This window comes from Dendrobium catenatum, unplaced genomic scaffold (assembly GCF_001605985.2).
Source record: "Dendrobium catenatum unplaced genomic scaffold, ASM160598v2 fragScaff_scaffold_72, whole genome shotgun sequence".
In the NCBI taxonomy this organism is placed as follows: Eukaryota; Viridiplantae; Streptophyta; class Magnoliopsida; order Asparagales; family Orchidaceae; genus Dendrobium; species Dendrobium catenatum.
In genome coordinates this window covers 3,575,082-3,595,730 of record NW_021318534.1, presented here as the reverse complement: position 1 = coordinate 3,595,730, position 20,649 = coordinate 3,575,082, and the positions used below count along the sequence as shown (strand labels likewise).

Genomic DNA, 20,649 nt, shown 5'->3' with positions numbered 1-20,649 from the left:
AAATCAATCCAAACACAGGAACCCAAACAACAATTGTGGGAAACAAGCAGGTCGCAGGAAACCAAGGGGGCACAACATCGGGAAAGAGCCCAGGTGTGGAAAAACAGAAAATGATCGGAATCCCAAGAGGTAAAGGCTCGGAAAACAGCAACTTATAATGAATTTTAAACATAGAATTCAGCCCCCAATAAGCACAAGCCACGGTTTCCCAAGAGACAAGAAGAAAGGGGAAGGGGAAGGGACAAGGCCACTCCAAAAGTAAATCTTCTTAATGAGGTACCTTTTGAGAATTAAAGAGCTACTAAACTCCAGCTTCAAGCAACTAAAAGAACAAGCTCAACGCCATGCGCTCCAAAACAGCCAACCCGTGAACCATCATCAAAACAGCCAACTCGTGAACCATCAGTAGCCAAGGACCAATCGAGCCAGCAAGCCAAAGGTCTACCAAGCCTTATGCACAATCTACCATGATCATTGGATGCTTTCCCATCATTGGATAGCTAAAATAGAAAAGAAAATAAAATAGAAAACAAAATATACTATTGTTCAAATAAAAGAAAAGTACAGAAATTTTTGATAGCATCACATCTCATCTCCTGCAACCGATCTATTCCAAGCTTTAGCAACAATGATAGAAGAAGCATGATAAAAAGTCCATATATTCTCAAACTTAAGAAATCCTCTCTTCTTAGAATCAGCATTGAAGACCTTTAACACAATTGGACAATGATCCGATGCCAATCTAGCAATATGTCTCACTGCTGCCACATGGATTCTTTGTAAAGCATTGGAGTTTAACAAGTATCTATCCAACATTTCCAAAATCCTAGCACCACCACTCTTATTATTGCACCAAGTAAGTCTAGGCCCCAACAACCCCACTTCATGAAGATCATTGTTATTCATAAAACACCTCATGTCCTTTGGGCCTTGAGAAAAGACAAACCTCTTTACCCTTCTTATGTTTTATTGAGACAAAATACAGTTAAAATACCCTCCAATCACTGAAGGAATATTCCTATGAGAAAAAGACTGAAGACAATCCTACAAATATCTCCTCTTATTAACATCTCTGCTGCCATACACCGTAGACACCATCCACCTTCCTTTATTGAACACGTTGAGATCACCAATTACACATTGGTCAGAAGTCTCTAACACAGAGAAAGAAGCTAAATCAGATCTCCAAATGATCATAATCCCTCTTGACAATCTATCTGAAGGGACTAGGAAATAGTCCCAATCAACCTCATCATTTTATTGAACACCAATCTATCAATAACCGAAACTTTACTTTCCACAATACCCACAAAGAAGACATCAAATTTTTTAATAAATTCCTTCAAATAAAGAGAGGTTTCTCTCTTCTTAGCCCCTCTAAAGTTCCAAAAAGCAAAGGAATGCATTAATCAGTCAAGGGGGGAATGCCCCTACCCTTCCCTTTTCTCCCACCTTCAGAACTCCTGATACGAGGAAGGATTTTTACCAACCATTTAAAAAGCGGACGAGGCGTTCGCATTGAGTCGCGCCTCAAGTCGAGGCGGAAGTCATGCATATCGGGGCTTACGCCTCGAACCATCCAGCGAAGCCTATGATTTTTTAGCATGAGGCGTACGCATCAGAGCGTAACGCCTCGAGGCAGTACGAGGCAACACCTCAGAATTTTTTCTTCAGTATATATGTAAATACGACGCAGGCGATTCGTGTTCGCGTATAGGATTAGTGCTTCCTGTGATAATTGAAAGGCGAACTGGAGGCGAAGCCATGAGGGAAAGAGATGAAGCCGTGAGTGCAGGAGACGAAGCCGTGAGCAGACGACGCAGGAAACGAAGTCGAAAGTAATAACGATTTCGAAAGCAGGAAACGAAGCCGAAGTTGTAAGTGCAGGAAACGTTCTTGCATCGGTTAGGTCGGAAGAGCTGGTGAGCGGTGTTGTGGGCCTTAACTTTGACGTGTAGTAACGAAAGCTTGAATAACTCCTGATTCGACTTTCTTTCATTTGTCTGCTCAGTACCGAGCAGGTACATCATCGGTACCGCTCAGTACATGCTCGATACCGAGCCAGTACCGCTCGGTACTGAGCAAGTATATGCTCGGTACCGAGCGGTACATGCTCGGTACCGCTCGGTATTGAGCATATACAACAAGCAAAATTTCAAAATTACTCAGGTCGAACCCCGCGAGGGGGCAGCGCCCCCTTGGACCCCCGACAGACTGGTATATTTTTGTATTCATATTATTTTATTATTGGTAGTACAAATAATTATTAAAAATCTGTCCTATTGTTAGCATTACTTGTGGCACAAGAAGAAAAGATTCTGCATGGAAATATGGAACTCAAGTTGAAGTGTCAGGCGAAGGTGCAAAGAAGGGATATGTTTATATGAAATGTAATTTTTGTGAAAAACGCAAAACTGGTGGCGTCAAGAGGTTGAAGGATCATCTAGCCTGCATTCATGTCAATGTGGGACTATGTGCAAAAGTACCTGATGAGGTGAAAAAGGAATGTACAGATTATTTAAAGAAGTTTGCCACCACAAAGGAGGTCACACAAAGAAATATGAAAGAGATAATAGGAAACTCTTCTTACTATGGATCACAACATGAAGGTTCCAGTAGTGGAAGCCATCTAGTTTCTTCTAACCGAGGCACTCGGGGTCCTATGGATAGATTTATGATAAATATTGATGACGAGGATAACATAAACACTCAGGATCTTCAGCCTCCTACCGCTACAAAAGAACTCAGGAACAGAGTTTGTTTGGATATCGCTAGATTCATCTATGAAAATAAGATTCCATTTAATGTTATTAGGAGTCTATCATGGATCAATATGTTACAATCTGTTGGAAGCTATGGAAGAGGACTACAACTTTCAAGCATGCATGAACTGATGACTTGTATGCTGAATGAGGAGGTCAAGACAACTTCAAAAATGGTGGATGATGTTAAGAAGACTTGGATTGAGACATGAGTCACAATAATGTCAGATGATTGGTCAGATATTCAGCATAGAAGTATTATTAATTTCTTGGTCAACAATCCATATGGAACAGTTTTTCTAAAATCAGTGGATGCTTCAAGTTTTGTAAAGGATGCACAATTATTGTTTGAAATATTGGATGAAGTTTTTGAGGAAGTGGGTGATGCTTTAGTAGTACAAGTTGTTACTGATAATGCAAGTGCATATAAAGCTGCAGGGAGAATGTTAATGGAGAAGAGGCCTCACCTTTACTGGACTCCTTGTTCTATACATTGCATTTATTTAATGCTTGAGAGGTTGGGACAGTTGTTGATGTTTCTGAAGTTGAAGCAGAAGGAGAAACTCATGTCAATGAAGACAGTGAAGCAACTACTCATGTATATAAAAGAAAGAAACAAAATGAGATTGGAGCTTCAAAAAAATTCAAAGGTATTCGTAAATATAATGAATTAATTTTTATGCTATTATTGTTTTATTCTAGAGCTAATGAAATATTAATTGATATAGGAGATAAAGGAAAAAAATATTATAGATGAAGAAGAGTTTGAGGATGACTTTGACATTAATTATGAAGATTCTTCTGAAGAAAATCAAAGTGATGATGAGCCTGCATATGAATGTTTTATTTTTAAGTGAGTTTATTTTAAATCTTCTTTTCCAGTAATATATTAATATTATCTTAAAACAAATCATCAAATTCATAATTGATATAATATTTTGTTATTTTTTGTCATTATTCATAATTTTAAATTATTTTATTTTTTTCATTTTTGAGGCTAATGCTCTAACGCCTCGATCCGCCTCGAGGCTTACGCCTCGCCTTGCTTAGCCAAAACGCCTCGATTCCCGATTTCGCCTTTTAAAACGTTGATTTTTACTGGCCCAAGCGATTTAAGTTCCTTAGCAAGCTTAAATTTAGCCATCTCCAAGCTCCAACCATCCTCTTTCCTCATAGTAACATTCACACCAATTATATTACTACACCTCTCTTTCTTACCCTTACCCAAAATAGCGTTAACATTCTCCAAGGAAACATCATTCTTATTCCCATCACCTGAATGGGATCTAGATGTATCTTCACATTCCAAAGCATCATTATGGAAACCTTCTAACACTCCAAATCTATTCACATCCACAAGAATTTCAGAAGAACTAATGAGAGAATTCATACCATGAGAAGTCCCTTGGACACTACCTTCGAATTCATCTTCAGTCAGCACCTTTCGATCATTGAACAGATCGTTAGCAGCAGCATCATCTCCAACCCGCTCCTCCAAAGCAAGTTCACCATCTTCAGGAATCACATTATCAACCTTTTCTTTGTCGATGACCAGCTTAGTGGAGATCAGCACCTCTTCAGCTTCAACATGGATACCTTTATTAGGCACAACATTTGCTGAAGTAGAAGATTCCTTCTTTTTGAATAACACCTATCTGGGCTTAACTTTGAGTTTGGGTGGACCAAACCTCTTACTTCTCTTGTAATTCACATGTACCCAAGGTCTATGTGTGGATTCTTTAACAATATCAAATTTATGAGCCTCAATTTTCTATAGCGTTGGTTTGATAGCTTCATTTCCAGATTTATTGGCATCAATCCTTCCTTTGCATCAATGATTTCTATTATGCCCAATCATTCTACATTCAAAACAAATAGAGGAGATTTTCTCATATTCTATCTTTTGAAAGGCCTCCCTGACATTCCTTCCACCCAAACTCCCACTAGAAGTTGTTGATCCAACTTCACATGAACACAAGCTCTAGCAAATTCTCTCCTCCCCCATTGGAACATATTCCCATCTAACAATAACAGAGTACCCACCATAGAAGCAATTCATACTACATTTACCTCATCCCAACATTGAAGAGGCAATTGAGGCATTCTAATCCAAATATGAGAAGTAAGTCCTTTCATATATAATGGAGAGAAATTTAAGGACCATTTATCCAATCCTATTATATGACCATTTGCATACCATGACCCTCCCGTAAGCTCCTTCTCCACACCTTCAGAAGCTTTGAAGGAACATAAGAACCATCCTAACCCAAGTGAGGTAAAATGAAACTGGCCAAAATGTGCCCATTGTCGCCTTAATTCTCATGCCACCATGTTAGAAGGGATTTCTTTGTCAAATACTTTAGCTACCAATGCAAATTGCAACTTGTTCGAATTGGAGAGTTCACTAGGAGCATGCAACTTCACAACAACTCCATCATTTGTCAAAATAGACTCATCTTCATTAAAATTAACCTTTATATACGGCTTCTTGGACCATGAATTCACATATCCTTTCCCGTCCTCCTTATTCATAACTGATTCATTGAAATTCTTCACTAAATCAATTTTCTCCATCGCAACCTCTGAAATCACATTTGGAACAGGAACAACATCATCATCTGCAATAACCTAACCACTATTGCCTTTAACATTTGTACATACTTCAGGAACAACATTGAAGCCTCCAAACCTGTTCACAAAAAATCTTCATATTCGACGAAGACGCTTCGAGGTCATTCATCTTCTTAGATATAATTGGAGATTTGGACCACCGAGGTGTTTTGACATCCAAATCTATTGCTATACTTTTAACTTTCCCCTCCACATGAGGTAATGCCTTAATAATATCACCAGTATTTTCTCTGATTACCAAAGGAGAACCCTTCGACATTACAGACACATTGTCTTCAAAAAAAGTCGTTCTACCAGCTTTCCATTTGCTTTGAAGAAAAGAACCTCCTCTTTGGAGGATCACTGGCGGCGCTCCAGAAAATGGCCGGCGGCCATCAGCTGCCATCGCAAAAAAGGGAAAAAACTGAGAAAATTTGAATCAGACGAGACTCTTTCTCTCTCTAGATGGGTCTCTCTCTCTAGACGGGCTAGTAGTACATTTTAGGATTGTGCTGTCTTTACTAGATACTTGATAGGTTATGCTGTATATTATTTTGCAATATATTTTCTATTGATGGAGCTGCAAAATAGTTTGCTATATTAACATTATCATTTCAAAAAGCAACTCATAGTCTCTAATTTTTTTTTTTTGGTGTATTAAGGACCGTGTCTGGCAATTTAAAATAAACATCTGATGCAGAATGTTTAGAAAAGCATAAGCAGAAAACAAAGTAATTTGATCCCTGGTAAAGCAAAGCATGAACTTAATGAATTTATATTCTAATTATTTATTTTATTAAGAAAGTGTAGGAAAAATTAAATCACATAAAATAATATTAATTGCAGATATAGGCATTGATTGAATACTTATACCGACCCCATAGTCCAATTTAAACATTAAAATACGTTCATGAACTCCAGAATAACAAATAGAGCTATACAATATAAATTAAACAATTAGTTGGATGTAATTGTTTAGTTGCTTCACTTGTACTGTACGTCAAGTGTCAAACTATAGAGTTAAATGGGAAATATATGATCGTTTAATACTGCTATAAATGCCATTGTTCAATTTAAAAGTTAAAAAATGTCCTTGAACTCCAACATAACTAAGAGAACTATACAAATTGAATCAAACAACTAGTTGGATGCAATTGTTTCCCTTGTTTGTCCAGTGTCAGACTAAAGAGTTAAAAAGAAAATAAAAACAAAAAATATATCAAAGAATGTTTCACCTTTATCCAATGGTGGCATAAGATTGCAATTTGTTTTTTATAACAAATAATGTATCTTTAAGTTTCATGTTACTAAAGCTCATAAAACTAAAATCATGTCAACTAATAAAAAAATTATGACTACAGAAGTAAACATATGGCTTCTAGAATACAATTGAAAAATTAGTTCAACGATAAAAGAAATTTTTTCCTTTTGAGAAGAAAACATTGGTATCCTTCCCTGGTTGAGTTATTATGAATGGCCTTGATAAAAGTTTTATATTCCCATGCACTTGTCTTATAGAATAAATATTCTGGCATTTCAATGAATTGTAGGTTTCTAGCAATTTCTTAATTTATCTGATTTATTAAGAATATGAAAGCATTGTAGCAACCTTTCTATTGTTTCAATATGCTTGGCAGGAAATGGGGTTATTGGAAGTCAAACACGGGCTGCTACAGATTGCAGAATCTTTAGATTTTCTCCATAATAATGCTCATCTTGTTCATCGAGCTATCTCTCCAGAGGTTAAAATTCCATTCATGAATACTTCTATTATATTCTTATGATAATGTATTACCTTTAACTTGATGAATACCATTGTCTTACACAATCTTTTAGCATTTCTTGCTGTTAAATCATACTGTCTATAGGATGCTACATTTTTTTCGTTCTGCATGTGTTATTATGAAAATTTCTTGCTAATTTGTTCCTTTCATCTTTCCTATTTTTATTTAAAATTACCGTGCTAATTTTAATCTGTGACAAATTGTCCTTACTGAATGTTTATTTGATGGTTGTCTTCATTAGATTAAAAAATGATGCCACCTTTTTTAACAAGCTTGCCAGATTTGGGTTGGATTGCAGTTAATTTGAATATGATACTAAGTCAGGCCTGTTCCGGATTAGTATGGGCCATAGTCGTTTTGGATCTATCTTTTCTATATATGACCTATTGCAAAAATATTACCTTTGATCTTTGTCAAGTCAGATGATGAGAGGAGAGGGTGTTTCCTGCTGGATGATATAAGCCTCATGATAGGTAGCTAATGGACAACTGCGGTGGTCAGAGTAGGAGAAGAGAAGCTATTAGTTAGTTGTCATGACTTCCTTTAGCTAGATTCTCAGAGAGAGAGAGAGACACTTTCTTTCCAAACCATTGAATTGAAAAATTACCAAGTATCACTTATAATGCTGATGCTATATGTGTTATACCATTACTTCAAAATAAATATGTACTTGCTAAATATTTTTAAAATGCAACTTATTATATTTAAATCAAATAATTAAAGAAATAATTATGTTTTTTCTTGTATAGTATTAAGACATTCTATTTTAACTGAGCTTATTTTCTAAGTACAATTAAATTAAAGTTTAATGATTTTGTAGGAACTTTTAGCCGATCTTGCCGCTAGCATAGTATTAATCTTGTGCTCTAACATTTCAAGCTTGGACATGGCTGGGTAAATCTTAAGTGTTCATTAAAAAGTAAGATGGGACATTCACATTTTCTTGTTGTAATGCGCGCAATTCCACTCTCCAAATTTTTAATTAATGATGTTTTGGGTGTCTTTTGGATTAATACAAAGCTTGTCAATTTTTCGGGTCTAGTTAAGTTTTAGCATTATGGTTTATAGTGGTGCCTAGGATGTTTGTTGTTGGAGATGGTCATTTTTTACTTGTCGAAAGTGTGAGTAAATAAATTATCTTACACGCTAACTCTATAGGTTAACTCTAAGCCCTATAACTAGTCAATGTCAATCAACATATCAATGAACTTGACTAGCATTTTGAGTGATTACATTTAGGTGAATATGAGATACCAAATCTTATTTGCTGGACGGGGCGATAGTTGAAAAATATATCGGCACTCTTGTTTTTATCATGCTTACATTTTTCTTCTTATTCCAGCAAGTTATACTAATTTTCCTTGTACTTATATCATTATTTTGTTATAAAATTGTGTCTATGAAAATCAACTTGACGATCCATTTTTTTGAATAAATAGATGGTGATTATAATAAGGCTAAGTTAATAAAATTTTACAAGAATAAATACCTTCAGGAGCTCTATAAAACCACTTGACATGGGGCAATGGAGAAAACATTACAATTACCTTGTTGTTGGAAATTACCTTCAAATACTCCGAAGGATAGAGTCACGTCTCCTTGTTTCTTGTGGAACGGCCCCCTTTGCTGCTAGACGTCGTCCAGGCTACGTCCCGGATGACTACACCTGTTCTTGAGCAATGGTCCGAAATGGTGCTTGAGTTCCAATGTAGATTGGGGTGGAGTCCCGAGCTCTACGAACATCTTCCTCTCTTCACCATTGCACAAAATAAGGAATCCTCCCCGAGTTAGGTTAAAATCCGAAATAAATTAATCCAAATTGCTTACTGAACAAAATGAGGGTACTTTAAATATATAGCCCAATCATCCCCAAAACATCCAATGCAAAATTGCAAAAATTCATTTATAGAGAAAGTTTAAAATAACTCCAATAAATGAAAAAAGACACAATAATCTATTAACTAACTCTATTAACTTTGCTATTCATTAAACTATCATTTTTGTTGACCCCCATAGTAAATGTAATATAGAACCCAAAATACTCAAAAACCTGATAGCAAGTAGTAAAACCCGGTGGACTTGATTATTGAGGTCAAACCTTTAGAACATAGGCATGATGATCCTTTAAATCTTGGTAAGCCACAACTACTTCTATAAAAACCCATTCATATTATCTTGTTAACTTTAAAAATTCTCTTATTAGACCTCACCATCATCATCCCTATCCATAACTTGTCAACTTTCATGATGATTATCATCAAATGCCACACCTTGTCGTTTATCTCATTAGATGAGGTTACATCTTATATAAGATGTTCGCTAAAATCAACGAACACCTCCTGAGCATTACCCTCACGATCTCAAGGTTGTTATTGTATGATCTGGATCGGCCTTACATCTCCCTATGACAAATGTACCAAAATCCTGATAATGATACTGTTCATAGGGTCAAGGTCGATCTACCTACTTTTGATGGCCTACTTAAAAATTTTCTTTGATTTGCTCATTTATATGGATTGATATTTTGACCAGATGCCAATTTTTAAAGAGTGTTAGCTTCATTTTATCTACATGAAGAGGATTGGTCATGCCAAGGCACACTGGATCTAAGTTGACATAAAAAAAAAAGATTAAGTCATCCACCCATTGCTTCATAAGATGTGATGAGAGAGACCTTAAGATAGTAGCATGTACATTTAACTTTCCATAATAAACTTAAGCTTAGTTTACCAAGTTTGACAGGGGTCTATGATTATTGTTTTTTTCATGACTGGTTTTGATGATGTGATGACTGGTTGTGAGTGTTAATAGGCTATGGCATCTAAGAGGGGGTTGAATTGGGTGGTTTTAAAAATTTTATAAATTTAAAATTTAGTTTTTTATTTTAATAGAAAACTTATGTGCAAAACTTTAATTAGTTTTTTTATGATTAGAGCAAGCAACCAAGCAAAAAAGTAAAGCGGGAGAAAGAAAATCAAGGATATAAGCAACTTGTTTACGTCGTTTAGTCAAAACTCAAAAATTGACCTCTGTCCGCGCCTAGCCACCCATGGCTAGAAATTTGCTAAGCAATTTTGTTGCAATTCATGATCCTTAGTCTGTGATTTTGATGATGACAAATAATGTTGATTGAATTATTTCATTCTTCATTAAATATTTTGAATATTACTTTTGTCTGTGAGTACTAATATTTCAAGGAGATTACACACTGCTCAAGATAACGGAAGACTCGAGATTGGGTAGAATAGGATGTGAAGGAGTCTGTAATTTTTTCTTTATTTCTTTGTTTCTTGAGTCTGACTATAAAAAAGTGTATGCAAATTGAGTGATCATGCACATATATAGAGGGAGAGTTTTTTTAATTAAAAAAAATATTTTTTATGTAGATCGTACTGTATGACTTTAATTCATATTATACGATATACTGTGGCTTAACGACTAGCTTATATGAACTAATCATACTGCACGATTTGTTTTCAACCCGAAATCCTAACCGCTAGATTAATTTAAGCAAGTTTTTAAGATCTGTATTTTTAACACATCGTACTGTACAATAAAATCATACTATATGAATATTTGAAGACTTGCTAAAATTAACCCTCATGATTAGTCAATTAAATCAAGACTTATTTAATGATTGGTGATTATACTGTATGACCGTGGTCGTACCGTATGATAAACCGAGACGAATTTTGGTCGTACCAACGAACCTTTGATTTTGTTCTAATCGTACTGTACAACCTTAATCATACCGTATGATGAACCGAGACTATTTTTGATCGTATCAAAGATTGTACTAGACAAAACTTTGATTTTTGAACAAATCGTAATGTACGGCTTATACATCGTACAAGACAACTTGAATAATTTTAATTAATCGTATTGTATTAATTAGATCATACCGCATGATGAACAGAGAAGAATTTCGTTCGTTTCAGCATTCGTCCTGTACTAATAGAAGAAATATAGTGTATCGTACTGGGCGATATTCCTATCGTACTGGACGATGTATTGATTAATTGTTACATGTTTGTACTCCTTCGTACCTGGACAAAAGCTATTTTAAATTGATCATACTGTACGAACAGAAATAGTTAAATTGAATTTTTAGGGTTTCTTGAAGCCTGTTATATAATCAATGCCTTTGTTTTTTAAGAGAGAGAGAGAGAGAGGAACGTGATTAAGGGAACTCTTGATAGGAAGCTTCTTGAAAAGATTTAGGGCTTGTGAGAGGAAGGAGAAGGTGAGTTTCTGCGTGAGGGAGAAGTAGTGTGAGAGAATTACGTGGTTGCTCCGAGCTTGCTGCACACTTGCTCCTCCTATGCTCGGGTGAGTCTTGTGGTAGCTCTCTAGGGGGAGAGCCTTCAAGGTCAAAGTCCTGAAAGGTTCTCTGGCTTCTCCAGGAGGGAGAAAAATGAGAAGGTCCGCTACCGTCACTGGGAGGGTGACATAACGTCCGACACTCCGCCACACCGGGGAAGGTGAAAGTGAGTTTTTGTAAAGGCTTCTCCGCCTTGTTGTGGGAGTAGAAGAAGAGTTGCTTTTGAGTAGTGCAAATCTCGGAATGGAGGACTCCGGAGAGTAGACATATGTCAAGGTTGACCTAACCACTATAAAAATTTCTGGTGTGTTTTTTCCATTTTTCACATTTTATTTTTCTTGCATTTAACTTTGCTATTACTGCTTGGTGAAAATTTGATTTTAGTATTTCGTTGTGCGATTTAAAATTTCCTCACCATCGTCGCAATCGTCATTAAATCACTAGCTTCTGCTTCTAATTAGTTAAGTCATCTTTTCAAATAAATAAAAATTTTTAAAAATAGAACTCCTGTTTAGGATTTAATTTTAAAACACCAATTCCCCCCCTCTTGGCGCATCTCATACTTTCAAATTTAAGCTTACACCAACTTTCATACTCTCCCACATCGGGCAAGCACAACCCAAACAGATAATCACAAGACATAAATAAAAGAAATAAAAATGTAACCTTACTTTAACTCTCAATTTTAAAAGATTTTTGCTCTCTTCCCACTAAAACAACAAGTAATAAAAATTGAATAGTTCACAAAGTTTTTTATTTTGACTAAGATCAATCTCAAACTTGAAAATAAATGATATGGATATATGAACTTACAACAATGGAATGCAAAGAGATACACAAGATAATTGATGAATGCAAGCAATGAAGATAGGCTAAATTATTATTTTGTTGGCTTGATTATGAGCACAAGAACCATAGGTCTCTTAGCCAATGAAGGTTGGTGGAGAATGTTTAGCAAGTTTGATAAAATTTTAGCAGAGTTTCATTGTGGTGAGGAGCAATCAACCGCACAAAACACTAATCCAACCCTCTTATTTATAGAGAGGATTTCAGCCAAGTCAAGAGGGAATTGGAGGCAGATTATTTAGGCAATAATTTGAGCTTATAAGGAATTTAAGAATGCATCTGATCATCTTACACAAGGCCATGTGGTCGGCCGTAGAGAACATGAAAGAAATCATGTGAATTTCAGCCAAGTGAGCTAACATGGCAATGCATGAGGATTTCGGCCAAGGCAAGATGAAATCCTAACATTTTGATTTGATCACTGCATCATCAATTCAAGAGGTGAATGAATTAGCCAATGAACCAAAGTTATGAGAATTAAACAAATATGTTCGGCCAAATAATTTTCATGTAAGTTTAAACCGAAGTTCGAAAAGATTTGATTATTGATTCAATCTGATTGAATTTAATATATTTCGTGGCCATTTAGTAGGTTTGATTAGGAAAATATTCCAACACTAAAATTATTGCGTTCTAGAATATTCGCGGTGATAGAGAAATATAAATATTAGCATCTTAGTTTTATATGAAGATCCAACACACATCCAGATAAAAGAGAGGGTGCAATATTCATAAGAGACACAAGAATTTTTATGTTGAAACCCTTGAAAAGAGGGAAAAATCACAGGGCTTGGCTAAGTTTGAATTAATCAACAAATGTTTGCAATCGATTACAAATGAGGCCCTTCCTTGTGGTGAAGGCCTTGGCTTGCTGTAGCAAATATACATAGAGTGCATCACATGGTGGGAATTGAAATAATCAGTTTTGATATGTTCATTTGATCGATAGGACTATGGTCGATGGGCGACGAGGGTTGGAAAGACCGTAGTTAGGTGATGGTGGTCAGAAGGACGGTAGTTTGTGGGCGACGGAGGTCGAAAAAACCGTTGTTAGGTGATGGAGGATTTACCTTATTTTAAGGAGATTGTTCACCTGCTTCGGAGCATAGTTTGAACTTGTATGCCTGGAACATACATTCCCAAATCTAAGGAAAATTTTTACTTCAATTTTCCTATTTTGAGTTTCAGGTGGATTATTTTGATCTGGTAGAGGAAGGTTTAGAGGTGCAATCATACTTTCATCATTTTCCTCTATTTTAGTCTCCCTCTGAAGATGATTTTCCTCTATGTCAGTCTCCCTCTGAAGATGAGGTTTGGTAAAGTAGGAATTTTATTCATAAAAAATGACATTAATGTATTCTAGCGTTTTCTTTGTAGGGGGATTCTAACACTTGTAACCTTTTTGGGTGGCAGAATATCCAATAAAGATACATTTAAATGCCCTTGGATGTATTTTTCGTCTATTATGACTATGGATGTGAACATAGGTGGTGCACCTAAAGATTCTGGATGTAAGGTTATTATGGGTTTGAAACTCGGGATAAAAGGAGGACAAAATATCCATTGGAACTTTCATTCCCAAAGTTTTTGAAGGTAGTCGATTTATGAGGTATGTGGTAATTAGGATGGCTTACCTCCAGTAGGATTTGGGTATATTATGGTGTAGGAAGGCAAAAGTGGAGGCTAGGAGGTGCTATTCTTTCTTTCCGCAATCCCATTTTGTTATGGGGTGTGAACGTAGGACTCGTGGATGATTCATTCACTCTGAAAATATGAGTATAGGGTTTTGTTGAAATAATATTTAACATTGTAGAACAAAATTTCTTTATTTTGATCATGAATTGATTATGGATCATGGTGTGAAAAATAGGAAGAATGGTGCTAACTTCACATTTATTTTTGAGGAGATAAATAAAAGATACTCGAGTACAATCATCAATGATAGATACAAACCAGCGAGCCCCAGCGATATTGAAGATTTTTTAAGGTCCCCATATGTTACTATAAATAAGATAGAAGGGTGCATCGCATCTTTCATTTTTGTTTGAAAAATAGGTTTTTTTATGTTTAGCTAATTCACAAGTTTCACAATGAAAATTTTCATTTTTCAATTTATGAAAAAGTTTTGGATACATGTGTTTTAAGACCTCTAATGATGGATGTCCTAATATGAATTGATTAAGCCAGATAGTAAATCTCTTATCAATTAAGGATAATATAGAGTAGCTATTTTTAGATTTGTTAAGCTCTTCCAGGTAGTATAGTCCAGCTCTCTCATTAGCAAGCCCAATATTTTTCCCAGATCTCTGGTTCTGAAATAAGGTAGGTTTAAATAATATATGAGAATAATGATCACTAGTAAGTTTTTATATAGATCTAAGTTTTGTAGATTGTTGAGGTACATTGGGCACATTTTTTAGAGTGAGGGAAGGAGATAAGGGTTTGTCTCCTTAGCCTTCTTTCTGTGGCAAGAGAACCATATAGTTGATGCAGTGGATAGTGGAGTTTGTCATGTGATATGTGGCTTCTGGGTCAATGATCCATATTCCTTTAAAATGATTTCTAGAGGCACTTAACCCAGTGAATATGAGAAACTTACCTGAAAGTGCTAGAGAGGGAGATGCAATTGGTTTTCTAAGGGATACCAAAAGTTTTCTTAGTTTGTCAATGTCTTCTTTATTGAGTTATTTGAAGCTGGTCAGGGTTTCTGGCTTAGGCTAACTTGTTATAGTGTTGGCGTATGATGTCCCTTTTCTCATTTCTTTGGTTCCACTCCTTGGAGGCTTTCCGTGTATCTTCCAGCATGTCTCCTCTGTATGTCTTGACTTCTTGCAATAGCTACACCAAAGAGAGTGTCTTTAAATTTTGCTTTCTCCTTCCATGGTGCTTCTTTGGTTATTATTGCTGAGCTTTCAACAACTTTTGACTCCAATATTTCTCCTCGTTGGCTTTCTTCAATGCGGATGGGAGCAATGGTTTCATTTAGTGATAGTGCCTCCTCTTTATCAAGGATTCTGACTCTTACTTTATAAAATGCTACATTTAGTCCTCAAAAAAAAAAAAAAATCATAAACTCTATCTTTTTCAATGAAGCTTTTTTAGTATGCGACATCTTCTGGACATCTAGTCTCTATGCATCTGCAGTGATCAAGTTCTTGCCATTGATTTTGTAGAAGAGTGGCTTACTCCGTCACGTTCTTGTTTCCTTGTTTTGTGCTTCATACTTTGATTTTAATTTCAGAGATTTGAGCAGCATCTTGAACTTTTGAAAAAGTTTGTCTGGCGACATCTCATATGTCATTTGCAGTGGAAAGGAATATAAACGTATTGTTAATTTCTAGAGTCATGGAATTCCATAATCATGGAGTCCGCTTCATCCCATGCCCCAAAATTAGAATCTCTTCCTTTTGGTCCTCCTCCGAGGTGGTGTATTTTTCCTTTTCCCTTTATGTAGGTCTTCACAAATTGAGACCACTTTAGATACTTCTTCCTGTTTAGGAGATATGAATGTTGCATGCTTTGGAGATCACCTCGTTCTTGGTGTATCATAGAATCTTCAAATTGATCAAAACTTTGGGATGAATTTTCTTCAGACATTGTGGTATTACAACAATAGGTAGTAATAAAACTACTTTAATTATAATAGCAATAAATGTTGATTTGATTATATCAATAGTAAAGGATGATATTTATTAAATAAATATGGGTTTAATAAGGTCTCAAGTATGATTAAATTAGGTCACCTGATTTTGTCTCACTGGTTCGAAAATCCCGTGAATAAGACAGGGTGGTGAGCGGACTCAAGAAGTTCTGTCTCGTAGCTTCTCTCGTTCTCTGTCCCATCTTCTTCTTCAGGTTCCACTGACAGATCGAGGCATCCGTGAGGCTTTATCTTCGTCTTCTAGTTCCGTAGGCAAAGCTCCATCCCGCGAGGATCGAGGCTTCTGGTTCTTTGTCTTCCGTAGGCTCCGACTCCGTGAGGCTGAGGCTTCGTCTTCCATGAGGATCGAGGCTTCCGGCTCCAAGTTAGGCTTCATCCGGTAAGGCTTTTTCCCACTAGGCTCCGATTCCATCCTTCTCGCTCGGCTTTCGATGGTTTCCGGTTTACTTCCGTTGTGTCTTTGATACCATGTTGAAATCATGGATTTGAGAGGAAAAACTTAACTTTATTATACAACATAATCCCTATTTATAGATATGTATAAGAGATCTTAATAAAGAAACAAATAACTATAGAATAATGAATAATTGCTGTAATATAATCCTTCCTAAATCAGTTGTCTAGCTATGGATGGAACTCAATGTGATTTAAGAGGGCTTCCTAAGGATTTCTATTGGTAGCCATTAGATCCATACGGGAACTAGAGGCTGAGATTTAAAAAAAAGGAATAGAGAGAAAAGGAGAGTAAGAGTTAGAGAGAAGTGGAGAGAAAGAAAATAAGAGAATGGCAAGTTCAGAGAGAAATAGAGAAAGAGTTAGAGAGAAGTAGAGTGAGAAAGAGATAAAGAGGAATAGAGAAAAAGAGTTAGAGAGGGAAATTGAAAGAGAGAGTTGGAGAATGAAGTTGAGAGAGAAAGAGTGAAGCTGGAAAGCTAGAGAAGGTCCTTGGTTGTTGTGTTTTCTTGAGGTCATCGAGAAAGGAGGAATGAGTGATGGGCGGTTTGTACATGGGCGCATGATGTGAACATGGCAGTAGCTCATCTTTGGCGAGAGAGCAACTAGGTGGGAGATCATATCTATTTGGGAGAGGGTTGAGAGAATATGGCTTGGTTTTTTGATAACTCATGTTGAGCAACAGTTGCATGGATCCCTTCATCAATGAGCCCCTCGACAACTTTCTTATTTTAGCAGAATTGAGGGTTTTGATTAAGGGCTTGTTATTGCAATTCATTTCATGAACGGAGGATGTTTGAGCGATTTTAATTGTGACCGAGGTAGTCCAAAACATACTTGCTTGACTTCGCATTAGTTGGCTGCCTTTTTTGTCATTTTCCATAGAATTGGTTGCAAGGTACGGCATAGTTTGACGGTTAACATAACTAGAGTTTCAATCATCAGACCCTCATTACATTTTTATTATCATATTTGTGCTTCAAAATAGTTGTGTTTATCATTGTTTATTCATAAGTAAATTTAAAAAACTGCTAGTGTAATATCATTATTCTACTTTCATATTTTGTTTGTATCCATCCTACTTTAGTTTGCATATGTTCTAAATCGCAAACTTCAGTTGGCTGATTCGTTTTTTGGTTTACAAATGTTTTTTTTGCAAACGTAGGCAGATTATATTAGGCAAACATAGCATAATCAAGTTTAGATAGGATTGCTACGTTGGTAGCCTGACTAAGACTTGACTTCCTGGATTGACATCATTTCATTGAGAGGAAAATCAATAGAGTCAACGACCACAGTTGAGAGCATCTGCTGTGTAGTTCTTGCAAAACTCATATCAATCAAGTTTGAGCAGAGGGGAACTAAGGAAGCTTGCTTATTTTTTCTGATAAATATATGCCAGCGCAAAAAAAAAAAGAAGAAGAAAAAAAAGGCTAACATGATTCGGTGTTTCAAGTTGCTCAAATTTCTCCTTGTTTCTTCTCTGCAACTGAATATCTGTTTCAAGTTGCTCACAAAATTTTCCATTATATGTTTTATGTTTTTTTTTCTCTATTTTTTAATTTATTTAAATTTTCTTCGGTGAACTAAAATACGAAAGTTTTGAATTTCTTGATTTTTCTGTCTTTTTGAATGCCAGTGAAATAGAAGAAGATGAAGTGTTTTTCTTGTTCGAGTTTTCTTCTTTTTAGGGTTTAAAATGTTAGATTTATTACCATTTTTATTTTATTTTTCTCATGTTATTTTCTTTTGAAAACATGCGTTTCTTTGTTTTATTTCAACTTTTTCCTTAACCAACAGCATTAGGCATTGACACATAAGTTCATCTGATTTTGTGCTTGCAGACCGTGTTCATTACTGCTACTGGAGCTTGGAAGCTAGGTGGTTTTGGTTTTGCAATTTCTACTGATCAAGCCTCTAGTGGCTTGACAGCAACGCAGACTTTTCACTATCCGGTAGGATTTTTACTGCCGGTGAACTTTAGTTTTATTCTGCATAACTCTTTCTGAAATTTTGCTGCTGCTTATTTTTCACATATTCTGCAACACCTCACTTAAAAATAATCTCTGGAAGTTAGCTGAGCTCCAGGGTACCATCTTTTTCCTTATCTTTATGCTTAATTTTCATTGATACAGAGAGATTGCTGGCTTATCACTGTTTGTTCGTTTGTTTTTTCATTTTATAAATTTTACTTTTTGAATTTAGTGAGAAGGCCCTTCTAACAGCTTATGTTGAATTGAGCATTTTCAGGAATATGATGTTGAGGATTCCATTTTACCACTTCAGCCATCTCTCAATTATACTGCCCCAGAATTGGTTCGGAGCCAGTCTAGCACAATTGGATCTTCTGCTGATATTTTCAGCTTTGCATGTCTTGCTTACCATCTGATTGCTCGGAAGCCGCTTTTGGATTGCCATAACAATGTTAAGATGGTGAGTTTCATTTCTTTATCATGAGACAATTGGCGGGGGCACTGCAATATTCATAAGCGTATATGCACTTGGGTTTTCTCATTTATCCGGTGGTTCTGCTTTACATATGGCTCATCTGTTTTTTTCTTATGACTTAAAATGAATTAACCAAATCAAATACATTGGAAAAATTTTTTAGTTGAAAAGTATGAATAAGCCTTAAATGAAATACATCTGTAAAACATGAATCAGCAAAATGTGTTGGCTGAGTAGTAATAATTTGAGGGGTAATGTTCATTTGTTTGGTTATTTATTTATTTTTAATAAGTAAAATAATCACCTGGGAGGCAAAGTTCTGGTCGGTTGGTGTCAATGTTGTAAAGGGGAGGTGATGAATTCATTAGGAGAGATGTACATTGCTTTCTAGTTTCTAGTCATGGTACGCTTGGTCATAGATATGCGTTTTTATACCAGAATTGATATCATTGGATCTGACATTGGTTGGTGGCCCCTATCAAGATTTATTTTTGGAGATGCTCTTCTTTTCATTGACTGCATCTTGTTTTTTTTGGAAGTGGGGGACTTGAACTGGACTGGTGGAGAATCTGTGACTTTTATTGGTTTGTGTTCGAGGATTTTCTCAGTAGTATTTTGCTTATGTGAGAATTCTAAGTTGCATTGATGCACGCCATGGGTTGCAATGCGCAGTTTACTGATTTAGAAATGATGAAAACTGTTTATCATTGCAAATTTCATAGTTGCATGCCTGTTATAATTGTGTCATGACTCCGCCCGGTTAGCTCGCAAGTACGAGGCGGAAACAAAAGTCGGATAGTAGGAATTAATAAAAACTTCATATTTCTCTATTAACATGTCTCCAAACATACATAAAACATTCTCAACATGATGAAAGAGTCACTAAAGAACTCAAAGTAAAATTTTTCATTTCATTCATAAACCAAAATTAACATATACATGAAGATTCAATACAAAAGGAAGTGTTTCAAAATAGAACTAACTATCAAGGTTATCCTATACGGTTATCTATACCAAAACATCAAAAACTCAAAAAGGAACCTGCCTCCCGTCGTCTCCCTACGACGGTACGTAAGGGGAGGTCTATCCGCCATTTATTCTTTACCAGATCCTACTGAAAAGTGTCCCACAACATGGGTGAGTCACAACTCAATAGGTGCAAATGACATTCAAATAAATTTAGGTTTAAGGGAAGAAAACTGCAATATGCATTGATATCTCAATAAAAGAATAATCAAACATAAAACAACATTTGTTTAAGGTGATACATGTCTTTACTACAACCTTTAAGTTCTTATTCATTTCATAAACTTTTCATTCTTTCTCTTAAAACATTCTTGCCTCAAATAATAACATTAAATACATATAACATAAATATGAAATGTTCATAATATCTTAACATATATATAACACCCGTCTCGTAAGTATCACTTGTACTGATCATGTACATAAAATTGACCATTCCTTTACCATTTGGTTCAAAAGAATCTCCTTTACCATTTGGTTCAAAAGAACCTCTTTTATCATTTGGTTCAAAAGAACCTCCTTTACCATTGTTCAAAAGAGCTCCTTTACCATTTGATACTTCCGCGTCAACATGCACATGCACATAATTCTTACATATTCATAAGAGAGGCTTAAGTAAACTATTCAAGTGTATGTTTTCATAAGGATATACATGTTTGCTATGCTCATATATTTATTTGCATGTAAAAGAGAAGACATGTGTAGTACATGTAAAGAAAGGAGCATGAGATTGATGCA

General features: G+C 35.8%; 1 protein-coding gene across 1 annotated transcript in view; it reads left to right on the top strand.

Annotated features, from left to right (window-relative positions):
• LOC110100336 (SCY1-like protein 2) overlaps nucleotides 1–20,649 on the top strand; it is a 98,707-nt gene that overhangs the window by 15,778 nt on the left and 62,280 nt on the right. The window contains exons 2-4 of the mRNA XM_028695685.1: nucleotides 7,010–7,114; nucleotides 18,282–18,392; nucleotides 18,688–18,870. Of these exons, the coding sequence (XP_028551518.1) occupies nucleotides 7,010–7,114; nucleotides 18,282–18,392; nucleotides 18,688–18,870 (399 nt within the window). The remainder of the gene's footprint in view (nucleotides 1–7,009; nucleotides 7,115–18,281; nucleotides 18,393–18,687; nucleotides 18,871–20,649) is intronic.